This window comes from Scatophagus argus, chromosome 2, assembly GCF_020382885.2.
Source record: "Scatophagus argus isolate fScaArg1 chromosome 2, fScaArg1.pri, whole genome shotgun sequence".
NCBI classification, from domain to species: domain Eukaryota; kingdom Metazoa; phylum Chordata; class Actinopteri; family Scatophagidae; genus Scatophagus; species Scatophagus argus.
Genome location: NC_058494.1, coordinates 24,864,219 through 24,881,212, shown reverse-complemented (window position 1 = coordinate 24,881,212; position 16,994 = coordinate 24,864,219). Strand labels below are relative to the sequence as shown.

The 16,994-nt window shown below is 42.4% G+C and overlaps 2 protein-coding genes across 3 annotated transcripts in view; one reads left to right on the top strand and one right to left on the bottom strand.

The window, feature by feature from the left end:
* LOC124050643 (voltage-dependent calcium channel gamma-2 subunit-like) overlaps positions 1-1,041 on the top strand; it is a 52,545-nt gene extending 51,504 nt beyond the window's left edge. Inside the window, exon 4 of the mRNA XM_046373388.1 lies at positions 223-1,041. Coding sequence (XP_046229344.1) covers positions 223-755 — 533 coding nt within the window. The 3' untranslated portion in view covers positions 756-1,041. The remainder of the gene's footprint in view (positions 1-222) is intronic.
* Positions 1,042-9,200: 8,159 nt separating this feature from the next.
* ift27 (intraflagellar transport 27 homolog (Chlamydomonas)) lies at positions 9,201-16,442 on the bottom strand. Of its 2 annotated transcripts, none has more exons than XM_046373373.1 (7): positions 16,263-16,442; positions 15,692-15,771; positions 11,522-11,581; positions 11,140-11,199; positions 10,786-10,903; positions 9,589-9,712; positions 9,201-9,474 (listed from the first exon to the last, which is right to left on the bottom strand). In XM_046373373.1, the coding sequence occupies exons 1-7, from the start codon at positions 16,294-16,296 to the stop codon at positions 9,435-9,437; spliced, it is 516 nt and encodes a 171-aa protein (XP_046229329.1). In that variant the 5' UTR covers positions 16,297-16,442; the 3' UTR covers positions 9,201-9,434. The 2 variants fall into 2 exon arrangements, with proteins under 2 accessions (XP_046229329.1, XP_046229322.1); XM_046373366.1 differs by having other exon boundaries at positions 9,603-9,712.
* Between the last annotated feature and the right edge of the window lie 552 nt (positions 16,443-16,994).

Here is a 16,994-nt window from a genome sequence, read left to right as displayed (position 1 = left end):
TTCACAACTGAGGTCAAACCCATCTGTACCTGTAGGTAAAATCATGAGTTATGTCACACCTTGAGCAGGGAGCGACTCTTACATTTTTATATTGTATTTTTTGCAGCTGACAAAGATAATAACTGTGATGACTTTGATTGTTTAGCGTGTGGGTTTACTTGAATAATAGTTTGGCTGCATTTTAGTTTTGATCAAATCTCTCTTCCTCTTTCCCTGTCCCAGGCCTGAGCAACATCATAGGAATCATTGTGTACATATCAGCCAATGCTGGGGACCCTTCCAAGAGTGACTCCAAAAAGAACAGCTACTCCTACGGCTGGTCCTTCTACTTCGGCGCCCTCTCCTTCATCATGGCCGAAATGGTGGGCGTGCTGGCCGTGCACATGTTCATCGACCGCCATCGAGAGCTGCGCGTGGGGGCGCGAGCTGCCGACTACCTCCAAGGTGCGGCCATCACACGCATCCCCAGCTACCGTTACCGTTATCGGCGCCGTTCACGCTCTTCGTCCCGCTCCACGGATCCTTCGCACTCTCGCGAGGCATCACCAGTGGGCCTGAAGGCCTTCGGGACGCTGCCCTCCACCGAGTTGTCCATGTACACGCTGCCCAAGGGCCAAACGGGCACCCCAACAGCCACCTATAACTCCACGGAGAGGGACCACAACTTCCTGCAGGTCCACAACTGCATCCAGAAGGACCTGAAAGACTCAGGCGGCCACAGCAACACCGCCAACCGACGCACTACACCCGTATGAAACTGAGACAGGGACCTCAGACATTGAAAAAAAAAAACAAAAAAACAGAGGGAATTTGGGGGGAGGCGGCAAATGACAGAGACAGACAGACAGAGGCTTACAGGAATGGATGGAGTGAGGGGTAAGCGACAGGAGGGAAGTTCTGAGCGCTCCACAGCACTTCAGATGATCACTGAGTTTCTGTTTTAAAAAAGTGAAACAGAGAAAAAAAAATGCATAAAAAAAGAAACATGCATGATTTTTCCATCTGCCATTGTTTAACAAGTTTTGAACATGTTTGTAAAGATTTGAGGGGGAGGATGGGGAAAGAGGAGTCAGGAGGCGGGAGGGTGACTGGTGGTTGTCTGTCTTGGGGCTGTGGAACAGTGGAGTGGTGGGCTGGGCCAGAGTGACTATTAAAAGGTGAACTCTATATTTTTTACTCTTCCTCAGTCTGATGAAAAGGGGGCGTGGTTGAGCCCTTGGCCCCGCCTATGATCCCGCCCTCGCACTACCATCCCACATGCCCCTAACACACACACCCTAAGCTCCCTTAAACCCCACTCCTTTCTTTAGTTGCTGTATCTTCTTGATTTCATTCTTTATTCTCATTAATACTGTGAACCATTGCGGTGTGGGATTTTTAGCAGGGAGCTATTCAGGCCGCAAAAAAGAAAAAAAAGAAAAAAAACATAAGTTAATATATGTATTGATTATATATAAATATATGAATATATATGTTAATAAATCATGACACTAGACTTCCCTGGCGCAAAAACATCAACAGGACAAAAAAAAAGAAAACAAAGTAACCTACAAGTGAAACTTAATCAAGTCATCATGGAAACTGAACGAAGATGGAGGATTCATCGCGACTGGCTCATTTGACGGGCTTGATAAACTGATATTAGTTAGTGTCAGACACATCATCACATTCTTTTACAACAACAACAAAAAAAATATCTTTTGGCCTTCCGCCAAAACCCTGGCAGCCATCGTTGTTCAGGGTCAACTAGAGGTGAAAAGTTGACCTTACGTTTTTTTTTTGCTCCAAAAAGGGGCGGAGTGAAGAGAGAACTCTGGGTAATGGAGGATCTCTCAGCAAACTTGAAGAAGACTGTGGACAATGAAACGTCACTACTGCCAAAGACACAAAGTAGTGCTTGAGAGAATATGGCTACCAGCGAGGTGAAGCTGAGTGACTCCAAAAAATTAAGAATTTACATGCATGCTAATCAAAAATCATCCGATCTGCTTTTAAGGAACCTATGTTTTGAACAAATGAACAAAGACACCATGTAAGGGCAGTCGGGTGACAAAGTAGAAATTAATGTTACAGTACTGTGTCTCTTTCAGTCTTTCTTTTCTTTCTTTTTTCTTTTTTGAATGGGTAATTTGGGGTGGGGCTCCATTACGCTTGAAACAAAAAGAAGAAATTTTGAGATAGCGAGATAGTATCAAGGCTTTTTTTAAACAAGAAAATCTTATCTTGCCTTTTTTTCTTTCATTTTCTCAGTTCCTTTGAACTCTCACACAGCCTTAGTCTGTTTCTTTGTCTCATTTTTTTCTCGTTCTTTGGTTTTGCGTTGTGTTGTTGTAAATGAGAATTAAGAAAAAAGCGTAATGTCTTTCAAGGTGCCAAAACTGAATGATTCTGAACTTGGATGCATCAAGTCCTGATGATGAATAAAAATTGAACCCCCCGTAGGGAACAGAATGAGTCTCTGTTGTATCGTGTTTGCTGCAGAATCCAGTTAGACCAACGAATGATTGGCGCCTTAGGTTACATTAGGATTTAAGTCATTGTGTCAATTAAGAGACAGACAAAAAGCAAAAAATTATAAGGCCAGTGAGATAGCAGGGTGCTGTTGTTCATTTTACTGTAACAGACTGAAGAACCTCTCTTGAAAAGGTCTGATTGTAGGTGCGAGGTTCACCTCTTCTTTTCTATGGGACCCAAGTGAATTCCCCCTCAAGGCACTCTGGATTAAAAGGTGAAAATGACCAGCAAAACGAAAAATGGAGGGTCAAAAATGCAGCTGAAAGAAAATGCAGTGTTTGTAAGAGAGGCCCTTCCTTTGAGTTTCTCAAATCTGACAAGTTGTAGGTTGCTATTTACATTATGTTTGCAAACAAGAAGAGGTGAGTGAGAACTGTGTAGCATGATTTGTTCACCATCTAGTGGAATCCACATTTTCTTTATGGCCATTCTGGACAAACATTTTGCAAGTTAGACAGGTTATTAGCAAACTGTAGCACAATGAAAAGCTTAAAAACACAAATTCAACACTGATCCAAACTGGTCGGATTAGATGCTACTTGTCCTTATCTCATCTTCATCCATCTCAAATAAGAGGTTCATTGTTGTGATTTCATTTAGACTTTACTGTGATATGTCCACATTTCAGCGGACTACACTATATGGACAAAAGTACTGGGACAGCTGATCATTAGAACAACAGGAACTTTAACGACATTACATTGAAATGACACTGATGTTGGACATCAGGTCAAGCACCGATGTTGGACCAAAATGCCTGGCTCACAATCTCTGTTCCAGTTGAGCTCAGGGCTTTGTGAAGGCCAGTCAAGTTCTTCCACACCAAACTCATCCAACCATGTCTTTATGGAGCTTTGCTTTGTGCACTGGGGCACAGTCATGCTGGAATAGAAAAGGGCCTTCAACAAACTGTTGCCACAAAGTTGGAAGCATAGCATTGTCCAAAATGTCTTGGTGTGCTGAAGCATTAACAACCTTATACCACACCTGAATTCAATAATAAAGAGGTGTGTCTCAATACTTTTGTCTGCATAGTGTAGCTGCCATAGCACACAGTGTCATACACTGCATGGTTGCATCATAATGACAAGGCTTTCTAGTCACTGCAGCATAACAGACCTCAGCCTCTCATATTGCACATTTTCTCACAGTAAATGTTAAAGTTTCTTGATTGTTGTTGTTGCTGGGCTGGTAGTGGTAGAAAACTGCAGCAGTACGTTGCAGTACAGGCGAGATTTCCTCAGGGTGCAAACAATGTGTACTGCAAACGCACTGTTGGTGGGGTTTATTCAAACTGTTACCGTCTTAAATCCGTGGGTAACATATGCTGTGGAATGGACACTTCTGTCTTTTGTCTGTCTAAACTTTTACTCAGTCATCCACTTGTTCACTCTGCCATGTCCTTGCTCACTCTGTCACTTTCTGTGATTCACTCTATCATCTTTATATCCTTATTCACTCAATCTCTTCCTTTGCTCACCCTCTCACTAACTCTCCTATCTATCTCCCTGTTAGCTCACTAGTAGCTGGCTGTTCCGTCAGCTGCCGAATAAACGTCAAATTCTTCAACATCAACTTTGGTGTCCTGCTGCATGATACTCTGTCTCTATATGCTCTCTCTCTCTCTCTCTCTCTCTCTCTCTCTCTCTCTCTCTCTCTCTCCCCCCATCTATCTCTCCTCCCCTGGTGCGATGATCAAAGTGGCTGGCATGTCTCTCTGCAGTACTGCTGTGATCACTGAAGAGAGGCGAGCAAGGGAGGGAGGGAAGTCAAGGAGGGGAGGGAGAAAAGAGAAAAGGCAGAGGAGCAGTTGGGCAGCCTGATTCAAGCAGCGCCACACTGCCCCCGTCTGGTGTGGAGGTACATAAAGATTTTATCGCCTCAGTCTTTCAACTCGATGACCTCGCTGAAATGTATAGAGCATAAATCTTCAACAACAGCCTGTTAGCGCCGTGAATGTAGTGGAGAGCAAATTTAGACGTTCTCATTTGCAGAAAGAAAGATTGACTTTCCATTTTAAGATTAATATACATTTGGGATCTGAGGCGTGCTGCCAGAATAATGATAGACTTTAACAGTTTTAAATCATAATCTTGTAATAATATGATACAGTTTAAAAAGCGAGTACAGAGGAATTCCTGACATTTACATAAAAAAGCAGGAAGTCCTCCAGCAAAGAACTAGTCCAACACACAACCCCTTAATTTTCAAATTATAATATTTGCACTTCAGTTGTTGCACTGATTAAACAAATTAGATCCAAATTGTTCATTTGGAAGCCGGAGATGCTTGTAAGCTGTGGACCTTAGCACCCTTGGACAGAGCCAGGCTTGCTGTTTATTTGCGCTATGCTAAGCTAACTGGCTAACTTCAAACTGACAGATTATTGATTTCAGCTATTCCTTTAAGGGGCAACAATTAAAAATGATGAGGAACCATTGATTTAGCATACTCATGGGGTAGCAGTTTATTGCAATTTACACTCTATAATTTGAGAATTAGCTCTGAGTGCCTTTCACACACACTGGTGGCAGAGGATGTCATGCAAGGTAACGGTCAGCTCTGCGATTTCTATCCTGAGTGCCCCATTCAGTGGAACAGCCACCGGGAGCACTTTGTAATATCTTGTCCAACTGGAACTGGGGATCAAAATCACCCACCAAACTATGGACAAAACCACAGACAACCTGCTCTACTGCCTAAGCCACGGCTGCCCTGTAATGCTAACTTTAGTACCACAAACCAATAAGACTGGCAGGCTGTGTCGGCAGTCCATCCATTGAACAACGTACTGCTCCAATGAGTTTTTACTTCCTGGCACAAAACAGAAAGGGGGACAATTTTTAAACAAGGCACATATATTTCATCTAATTTCCTTTTTTGGAATGCTGTTGCACTATTTGATGCTATAAAGGATATTACATTTCTGAAATGGCAGACAGGTAATAATGTGAGAGACTTTATTTATTTATTTATTTTTTCAATATTATTATGCAGGTGAGCTTGAAGGCTTGTGGATGATTTTTGCCATGCTGCTATTCAGACAGGGTAGCAGATCTGGGGGAACAGCTGCTGTGTCCTTCCTCACCTGCAATTAGCAAGCTTTTTAGGTCACGGACAGTTAGGGGCTATAGAACAAGCCATGGGTAGATACATACACACACACACACACACACACACACACACGTACACTCAGGCAGAGAAAGTAAGAAAGAGAAACCAAGGTTGAGGTCAATTTAATCAAATTACTACATTAATATAATTTACAATATAATTGTATAATTTGCTAATATTGCCATGGGGCAACCTGATATGAATTGCAAAGGAACATGGGAAAAGGCACACAGAAAGCATTGCTTAAAAACTAGACGTGTTAAGGATTGGAAAGAGGCAAAACAAGGGAGAAAGTCACCAGACAGACAAAGAGCTGATCTGCAGGAAAAGTGTGTGACAAACAGAAAAAGAGCGAGTGTAGGTGGAAGATATGAGCTGGAACTCTCTGGCCTGTGCTCAGGCTGTGTCATGAATACAAACCTCTGTGTTTGTTTGGGTGAGGAGCTCTGCGGTGAAATATAGCTGAAATAAATCCCTGATGTCCCGAAGCAGACTCAGACCTTGCACAGATATGATGTGAAAAAATGCACAGATAGATACGCTCAGATTAATAGCAGTTGTCGATGTTGTGAAGAGCCCTGCGAGCATCGTTTATAAAATCTGCAGATACGTATGTATGCTGTACGACATTTCTTTGATAATCCAAGTGTTAATAAATTAGGTTTTATCTCAAAATAGTTGTTAGAGCTTGAGGTACTCAACATTTTTCATTTGTACATGAGAAGATTTTCAGTGCAGCATCTCAGACTGTGCGCTGTGTCCAATATAATAAACTACTTTGTGATAATTGCCTGTGAATTTCTACACCTATGAGAACTGATCCGTCGACGCCACAGGAACGACATAACTGATGTTTGAGAGCTCTGCTGTAGGTGTGTGTGGATGTCGGCCTATAGCTCACAGATGCATGCACCACTCCCAGCATGTATCACATGAATGGGGCAACAAGATCAAGCAACTGAAACTTTGTATGCACTTTTGAGGCACTACTCATAAGGCCAATTGCCATTCAAGTCAAATCTGGTGACCAATGACGAAAAGTTCAAATGAGGTTAAAATCCATGCGTGACATGTTCACACCAAGCTTCCAACATGGTAATGCTAGTGTAAAAATAAAACAATACTTAATACAAAAAAGAAAAAAAATGTCTTCAGTATATAAAATAGGAAAAAGTAAGCGAACACATACAAGACCATTTATGGAAAAAGTATTGATTCTTCTGACAACCTTAGCAGGTGCAATACTGATTTATTTGCTTAAAAGCCGCAGCCAGATATGCCATTCATACATACTGATATGATGTAATACTGATATATCACGGTAAAGTCCCACACTGCTGCTCTTTCTCTTTTTATATAAACCAGGCCTAATGCACATTTAAACTGATTATATTCATACTGATATTAAGAATGCGCAACCTTTTTGTCATTCCCCATTTTAATCATTCGATGGAGCGTGGCAGCAGTACAGCACAGTGCTTCTGTGCCCACTGCGGCCATGCATGATAAAACACAAGCACTTATCATATGCTCCAAATAAAAGCACCCATCTAATGGCACATGTAAGCGTCATTGTGTAAGGAATGAACCGTTTAAAAACATTCATCAGTGGTCTGCTGAGTATTGCAAGGAAAGACCCTGCATTAATTATTGTATGTCAGAAAATAATATTCAGTTTTCATGGTTATAATCAGAACTAACCCAAATCTATCCCTAAAATGAACTGAACCAAACTGTGGAGAAAGAAGTGGTTGTGGTCTGTGATCTAGACAGGCACAAAAAGCATCATTACTCATTGGTAAAACACACATAGTGGACTGCAGACCAGTTCCTAATCATCCCACCATCTGAAACATCACAGAGCTGAACTGTCACCCTGCAGACCTCACAGCTTCGCACAGGAGAGGCGGTGCCCACTGTCGCCCTCTCTCGTGGCGAAAAGGTGAACAGCACTTGTTCCTGCTGTGCTATAGGTCTGCGCCAAGACAGCAAACCTGTTTCGAATACTAATGACGGAGAGTGAATAAGTGCGTTTAGCAGGGACGGATGACTGAGCGCAGTGGAGGCGTATAAAGCCACTAAAACAGGCTTGTCTCAACGTTTCTGTGATCGCTGACCAACTGTTTCAATATCTGTGGAAATGAAGAAGACTCTCCCAAAGCAATAAGCGACAGCCCACAGTCTGCCCTGAGATGTTATTAAATTATACTCCCAAGACCTGATGCTCCGCTTTAAAAGAAGAGAAGACAGACTTTAGGACACTGTTGAAGTGCTTACGATGACTGTTTCAGGATGGTCAAGAGCTTGTGTTGCACCTTTGCATGTGTGAAATAAGCAGCTCATGGAAACCACTGCAGTTGGCCCTTCCACACATATTCCACACATTAATAAGCACATCAGTGGGCAGGAAAAGAAACAGGCCTATAATCTACATGCTGACATACAAAGCACCCAAATGTAACAAACAGTTTTGCAATTATTTAGATTTTGTATGTCTTGGAAAAAAGTACAATCTGGCACTCCAGATAGCACATGCAGACAACCTCACACACACACACACACACACAAATAGACAATATAGGCATAAAAACAATGGAGACAGAAATAAAGAGAAGGAGAGAACAATCCTAATTGCTATAATTATGATCACCCACTCAAGGAATACAAAAACACTGTGCTGAAATAACAATTACAAGGTGTTAAAGATGGACTCTGCAAAGAAACTCGTTACAAATCAGTTTACCTTTTTAGAGGAAAAAAAAGTTTTGCTCAGTAAGTTACTTTATTTTATTATCATCTATAATCCCAGTTTGTGAGTAAAGGTTTTTACAAATGTCACACACTCAAATCAAAAATCAATTTCCGGACAGAGACTTGTGATTAGTACACGCCGCAGTCACTTTCAATGTAGTGCCTACTGAGATAAGAAATAAAACATTGTGTCTGGCTTGAACAAACGCGCCCTCGTTTGAATGGTGGCAGCTGGTCTGAGAGGCAGGGAGAGAACAAGGACTCGGCTTTGACCTGGTTTGAATGGGAGACCGCTAATTAGAACGGTGATTACTGGTTGTTAGCGCCGCACCGGGGACACGCCTGAAATGACGTGAGAGGGCTGCAGCTGGGGAGTTAACACAGCGAGAGACAGAGAGAGACAGAGAGACAGGGAAGGGAAGGGAGGACAGGGAAGACACAGCAAGCCAGAAAAAATAAAAAATCTACAAAAGAAAACTAATAAAGGCAGAGAGAAAGAGCAAGTGCTGCAGAGAGATGAGGAAAGAAGAGGCAGTCAGGAGGAAAACAAAGAACAAAGTGACATTGAGAATACATGAAAACATAAAAAAGGGGGAGGTTAGGAGGCTGTAAATAAAGGTGAGCTTGAATCTTTGTCCTGCCTGAAATCAGGAGCAGACATCTCTGCAGAGGAGAGGAGAGGAGGTGCAGACTCTGCTCTCTCCTCCACAATGAGCTGGAGTGTTATTGAGGTTTTTGCTAATGACCCGACCATCTCTTATGAAAGAAAAAGCCCACCATCTGTGTGTAGGATGAGGAGATAAGAGACAACACACATCACTGCTGATTATCCCAGAAAAACAATTTTTATTCATGCTCATGTGAAAATAATCAGTCTGAACAAGCCGTTCTGTGGTACAAAAGAACAATCCCTCACATGTACAATCCATAGAGCTTATTGAATTCTCCGATTCCGGCGTCTGTTATCCTGTGAGTGGAACATCAGGGCAGCTACCCTGCACTCAGGTTCTGGATGGTCTCGCGACGTTCCTGGTAGAGAGAGTGGAAGGCCCGGGCTAAGCTGAGGAGCGGTGCTTCACAGTTGTCCATCTCCTTCTGCAAGAGGCCAACGTGAACACACAGTGATGGGTCATGTTGATCTCAGCTCATACATAAACACAATACAACCCGTTTGATGTACGTTGCACAAACACGGCATGATGTCCATACTGAAATACACTAACAGCTGATGTCTCGTGGTACTCCATCCCCTGGCTTTGGGCCCATTCTTGGGCCACAGACGCTTGGACTTCCCTTCTACCTGACAGGTCTGACTTGTTGCCCACCAGGACACCTGTGACACACACACACACACACACAAGAACAGAGACATGAAAAGCATTTAAGATGTAATATCTGTACAATTCAGTGATTGTCTATTTAAAGTATCATGCAAAGTGTTTCCAAGGCCAAATGCCAAATTGATGTTCAAACTATACAAAGCTGATGGAAATGTGCTCATTTACTATCTACTATGTGAGAAACAAAAAAGAAAGAAAGAAAACTTTTTTTGTATTATACGTATTGTGTATTATTACATATTGCAGATATTTTAAAAGATCAGGAAATTGTTTGCATAACATATTGTTTGCATAACATATTGTGGAAAATCTGGGCAAACTCCGGACAAATTGTGGTACATGTGAGAAAAATAAACAAGATTTATCCTCTGGGAAGCATCAAAATCCACAGCTAATTTTACAGAAAACATCAGTGACAAAAGTGCAGGTTCAGGGGGAAGTTTTCCATGTAATAAATCAAAGTTCCACAGATTTTTTGATGTGTTCAGACAGGAAGCCAACTTTTTTACACGTCAAGATTACATACAAAGTTAACGCAAAGATGCGAGTAGCTGGACGATGCAAATGGCACAATGCAAATAAAATAACTGCAAAATTTGCATCTGTGATGTTGGGCTTTGCAGAGGGTTGTGTGGGGACAGAAATGCTGCTCAGCTGGGGACAGCCGGGGGAACAGCTGGATTAACACTGGATTCTGCTCTTATCTCGAGCTGTTTGCTGGTTTACTTGGAAATTTCTGGAATTAGAAAGCATATTTATCTTTACTCTCCCTTATCAACCTGCTAGCCACGGCGAGTCGCAGACATAACGTTAGCCACTGTCGGGCGTTTATGGGACATCTGACTGGAGGGGGAATGCACTTCGTGAATATACAGAGAGAACAGGGGATAAAGAAGAGCCTGAACCGGAGCCTCTGGTGAGTGCGGAGTCCAGGCGCTGGATGAACTGACTTCAAACACCTGCCGTTGCTCACGAGTTTATGGGCAATGTGCAGTATTCGAGTTAGCGAAAGGCGAACAGCTTTTCTCCTGTGTGAACACAACGTTTGACCTTTAGAAATTGTTACCTGGAATGTGGAGACCCTTGCAGTGAGAACGGACTCTCTCCATCCATTGGCTGCAGTTGGTAAACGACTGCTCACTGGTCAGGTCAAACACCATGCACATCAAGGACAGCTCGCCCCACTACGGAGGGGAAGGTGGTGGGCGAGGATGTGGTGCAAAGCGTCGTGTAGGTTTCACATGTAGGGAATGAGGAGACGGGTTAGTATCACATCAGATTCCTTTCCTCTTCTGTGACGATATGCGTGATACTGCAGTAGCTCCCCTGTGTTTGCACTTTATTGGAACATGTGGAGTCCCGGATGGTAATGTTCACTACTTTCATGCAAATGGACAAAACTCAAAAGAAGCAGTCGCACCATTTTTTCGCAGGCTTCCACTAATGTCTGCTTCCCTGCAGAGTCAACGATGTAGAGCTCCTGGAGGAGAAAGGCGACGAGAGAAGGAGAAAGGAAGAGGTCTTATGCATGGAGATTTAGTTAAATTACGTGGTTTTAAACTTCCTTTTTTTTCACTGCAAAGAGCATTAATGTTCTTCCTACAATGCTGCCCGATTGCTTACTGAATACAGATGAGAAACTAACAATATTAAATGTCAGAGAGGAAAAGTCTTCCACACCGAGTGATGGATTCCAACTCTCACCTTCCACCTGGATTTAAGCACTTTTATTATAAAGACGGCCAAAAAGCGGAAGCTGCGTGGTGGACGCAGAACGAGGAGGAGACAATGGCTGGACTCACCACACTGTCGCTGGTCTCTGGGATGTTCACACATTTAATTAGCAGCTCCACTCCGGTTGTCTGCCAAACAAACACAACCAAGATGTTAATTATAAAGCTGTTTATGTAATGTAAAGCTAAAAGACCTTCATTAAACCTGCGGGCCACGTCTCTCTGTTTTTTAATGAACAACAATGTGATTGTAAGAAAGAAAAAAAAAACATGTGCCATGTGGTGCTTTTTCTATAAAGGAACCTTGTTGTACTGAGTGTATTTTCAGCAACATTTTCTTTTCTTTTCACTGCTCTTCAAAAGCTGTAGTTGATCAAATCAGATTGCAGCTGTTCCTGTCAACATACATTTCACAGATCCGAGAAGAGAAGAGAAGAGAAGAGACATTTGGCTGTCACAGAGTGGACACCATACACAGCGGCACAACAAACTGTCTGGTTTGATTTATTATTAATGTCTAAACATAAGCATGACTAATTAGCAGCTTGGCTCGGCTTGAAAGCAGCTTCACCGTCTCCATGTTCACATCTTGACCAAACCTTCTCTCCCGTGTCTCCATTACTCTGACTCTCACTACTTCAAGCCTCTTCCTTTAGCAGCTCTGTTTACAGATGATACAAGCCCCATTGCGGCCCTACAGTGGCAACAATACAGACACAGTGATAATTCATAATGGTTAATGAAAACCATCAATGAAAATGAAGAATGGATGTTGACAGAAGTGAGACTTCCTGCAGTATTGTCTTTTCAAAAGGGGACGAATGTCAGTTGAAATTCATTACCATACAGTCTCAGTGTACTTAGAAAAATAATGCTTCCTTTAATACCTATAATACTATGCAAAAACATGCTTTTCAGTTTCTTTTACACCGGTACTGTTGGTCTTTTAGCAACATTGCAACAGTGGAAACAACACGTTATAATTTCTTATATTCATGAGGCGAAATTGCCTTTTTACACAGACAGCAATTAAGATTAGCATTCATTTGGAGTCATAAATGTATGTATAAATATTCACGCTCCTTTTAGCTGTTTTAGCTCTTTTGCCTACACGAGCTCCTGAAAGAGGCTGCAAATGTGCCGAACAACAGCCGTCTTACCGAAATAAAACGGACGAAATCTGGATCGTAATTTTACGTAATTCACGTCATTTCAACGTGATCAAAGAGTCAGTAAAGCGATTGTGAATCTGACCAAACAGTCATTTGATGTGGCCGTTGGAGTCAAAAGTGGTTGAGATTTTTAAAAATTGATTAAGGGCAAATACGAGAGGTGGATATCAAAGGAGGAGGAGACTGCAGGCAGCAGAGGGTGAGGAGGATATGATAAATATGGTCTTATCACAGATGCGTGTTCTTCACAAGCTTTGAGATCTAATGACGTCCTAAGTGGATTGGATGGTTGCAGGCTGCCTTTCGCCACTGCGTATCCGCTGGTTTGAGATCAGTGGTGACCTTGAAGAAGCAAGCGCAGGTTTCTTCACATCAGCACCGAACTCTAAACTGATTTGATCTCCTGAGCTCATACTTAACCGAGCGTGTCAAATGCCAGAGACTAAATCACCGACACACTCATACACCTTTCACACTCACTGCCTCTGTGAAACACACACACACACACACTTCAGACCAACATTTACCTGATTCATACACAGAAATGGTTCATAACAAGAATCCACACACACACAGAAGATGCGGCGGCCCCGCTTCGAAGCGGTCTAATGAGCTGGTGTGATGCATAGGAAGCCTCTTGCTGGAATGTCAATGAGAGCCTATTAGTAACAAATAAGCTTGGAATATTGCTAACGGGCCGTCTGACATTTTCAAAGGAGGACGTGAGCAGAATGGCCGACAGCCTCCGCTACCCTTCAAAATCAAAAGTTGAAGAACACGAGGGAGGAGTTGGGTGTCTGCACAAGGAATAACTCTTCCCAGTGCCGCTTTCTTGTTCACATTAGTCACAATGGAAAGGACACGCTGTTCCCTGTTTCTGTCTGCAGTGAAATCTTAAAGAGAGAAATCCAGCCTGACACATTTAACACTGCTTAAAACTGACACTGGCAAAGCGTCTCCGAGTTACGAGTGTTGGGTGATGTCTTTTTAGCAGCAGAAGCATGAGGAAAAGGGCATAAACAACACAGCAACAGTTTTGCTGTTTTTAAAGACTTACTGTCCTGAGATCAGCTTCCAATTCAAAAGATAACAGAAATTCGTGAATTACTTTCTGGGTTTTCAGTTTTCCACTATCAGTACTATTATGGAAACTGGTCTACGTAACAGCACTTAATATACATAAGAACTCCACTTCACAGCTTCAAGGTTTTAGAAGGTGGAGTCTTACATAAAACACGTGGCGCCAAGTGAGCAGTTAGGAGCTGAAAATTAAAAATATTTCCACTAACATCAAGCAAGCGGCTGGCTTCAGATAGGTGTTTTAACAGTTGCATGGCAACAGCAGAGACCGTGACCAACACTTTCCCCTGAGCATTTGTTTCAGTGCATCCCGCTAATTAAGTGCTGGACACGGGGCCTTGATCTGCAGGTACACAGGCTAACCTTCATGCCTCGTACAGTCTGCGTTTAATTTGTATGTTTTCATATTATGCACTATTGCAGGTGTGTTACAGCTTGTCTGCGGTTCAGCAAGCACATACAGAACATTAAGCCAGTTCAAAGTGAAAATGAAGCACTACTGCAGCACCATTCCACTCCGCTAGTCCAACACGAATGTACAGCATCACAAATAGGCAGTTACAGGTCTATGCAGTATGGAGAAACTCAGCACGGCTGGTGTACAGTGTGTGTGTGTGTGTGTGTTCACTTGTTAAGTACCTGTTCTGGTGGCTTTCCAGAATCCTGCTGTATTAATTATCGACATTCCTGTCACCTCAGAACATCCAATACCGCTGACACAGCAAGAGCTGAACAAACACACACACATTTGGCTTTTGTCCAGTATTTTACCAACCAACCTGTTCCGTACTCAAACCAGCTATGGGGTTTAATAGGAAACACACAAATGAAGGTGTGCAAGTTGTGCTAGTGCATATATTTATGTTAACAAGTACATGCAGTACATCTGCACACTTGCAAGTGTCATTCAGTGTGTAGCAGCTGAAACTTTTGACAGAGGGATTCAGCATGCAGCCATGACCTCATATATCACAGTCAGGTTAATGACAGAGTTCCCTTCCTCGTGCACATTAGCATAAATAATGCAGATGAGCCTTCTCTGCATCAGCAGTAATTGGCACATTGTGCTGTTTTGCACTTCGGTGATTCCTGTGGCAGATTTAAGACACCTCAGCAGCTCCTTGAAATACTTGCAACCATTTCAAGTAAAGAAGCTACGTACGTAATACGACCATAATCATCAGTGACCATAATAAGTCTCAATTATTTGTAAATGATACACAGTTCTTGGGTAAATGCTGTGACCTCGGGCAAAGTGAACTAATATTTACCTGGACATTTAAATAATGACCTAATTCTTAAAGTATTGATTAACTGAGTAAATTTGAAATACGTGACTATGCATGATTATTATGCAGCAATGCTCCACAAGTAGTCGATTGCTGCTCAACTACTCTGTTATTGGTGTGGTATAAAGGTATAACCTAATAGTTAATAATATCCTCATGATTCTCTGCAGGTATGGGTACTCTGGGAGACTTCTGCAGAGTTACTTAAAAGTGTGTCAACTAAAGCAGGAGACTTTGGTGACTAACTTGCTGATTAGCTGCTGTGGTGTCAGACAGGAATGAATAACCTGATACTGGGTAAATATTATGGCTCTTCATAGCACATGGATCAAGTTACTCCCAGCATGCTGTGGTCTAACATGGACTGGCTATGAGCTAAAATTAAATTTCATGAGCTGCTCCTTCAAACCCTGTTCAAAATCTCACTTACTCTACCTGAACGTAAAAACAGCAGCCTGTGGCTAGTTCCTGACTCAGAGCACAACCCAATCCCTAAATCCCTCAAACAGATGCTTTACAACCCAGTTCTCGTGTTATTATTGTGTGATGTGAATGCAGCGTATCCTCATTATCACGAGAAGTGTTCTCCACATGCACTGCAGTATATTTTGGAACAGCATGACCTTGCTGTGGGACATGGAGCAGGATGACACCAGGGGACTGAACCAGCAACCTTTCCTTAGTGTTAATGCTCTCACCATGCTGTAGGTCTTCTGGAAGAGAGTACCATCACTGTGAAACATATGGCAAAGTGCAGTTTTCCCCACTGCAGCATCTCCTGCGTGCACACACACACACACACACACACACACAAGCACACACACACAGATAGACAAAGACAGAATTTCAAAATGTGTGTGTTTAGGTTGTGATTCAGAATTCATCTGCTTTGATATGTAAGTGTTAAAAGAGTGTTTACAGAGAGCTCTGTCAATCAAAGTAACCATTCATCTCAATTTCTTAATAAAGCAAAGTCTTGTAATGGTATCGCCAAATTATCAGGTAGTTAAGACTATTTGTTTGCTGATGCAACTGATTCTCATAACATCTGAGGTTTTATATGTGGTACAGAAGACCGTTGTGCTTTACACACTGAATCTGAAGAACCGACGCGACACGCACCCAACGTTTCCAAAAGAGCACCGTGCCTTCATTTGTTATAATGACTTGGGTGAAGTGATTACGGCGGCTCTGGTAGCAGACTGGTTAGCTTTAGCCCTCGTACTGTTGCCCTTTTGTAGCAGAGGATGGACCCAATTTAAACCTTACCGACAAGCAGACATCTCGCCCTCAACTTCACCATTACAACGAATCACTTCCAGACACTCTAAGTAAACTTTTTGCTACATAAATGATTATAAATAAAGTCCACTTTCTCTTTGTGGCAGTCTAAGCATCGACATATCTTCTTCCTTGTACCTCGGCAACATGGACACACCGCGTCTCCTAGCGACCAGCAACAGAGGTGTTTTATTGGTTCTGCCAGAGAGTACGTACAACGCGTATCTGAGCTGTCATTGGTTGGTTGTGAGGACGTCAACCAGAAGGGGATAACTTTTCTCCTGAGCATGTCTCTCAGGAAAGTTGTCTTCATCTGTGTACAATTGCCGCTGCTTATAGTACAGTAACCCATATTGAAATGCCAACCACGGCCCCAGTTCGTTGGTTTGGAACGATAGTACATAGGCTGGGGGAAAGAACTGTCTGAAAGGCTCGTTTTTGGCACTAATAACCTGACAATTAAAACCAAAAACCGATAAGACCACCAGAGGGCAGACTTTGTTGCCTCAAAACCACCAAATCAGTTATTTTGACATGGAGGTAGTTTCTGTGGCCTTTGTAACTTTACTGTTTCACGTTCAAATTAATAATTAAATTGTTATAGTGGTTTTCGGAGAAAATGCAGTCCGAATTTATACTAACGTACATTTCAACACACTGAGAGACAATGTGGTTATATAACTTTATTGGATATCATATTCTGGTTGAATAGTTTTCACC

Bases quoted from the DNA above. Each gene is read 5' to 3' on its own strand.
- ift27 (XM_046373366.1), bottom strand. From the start codon at position 16,296: ATGGTGAAGTTGAGGGCGAGATGTCTGCTTGTCG. The intron at 11,582-15,691 runs GTGAGAGCATTA...TTTGTTTGGCAG, and splicing joins TCCAGAAGACCTACAGCATG to ACAACCGGAGTGGAGCTGCT. The intron at 11,200-11,521 runs GTGAGTCCAGCC...TTTCTCCTCCAG, and splicing joins CAGAGACCAGCGACAGTGTG to GAGCTCTACATCGTTGACTC.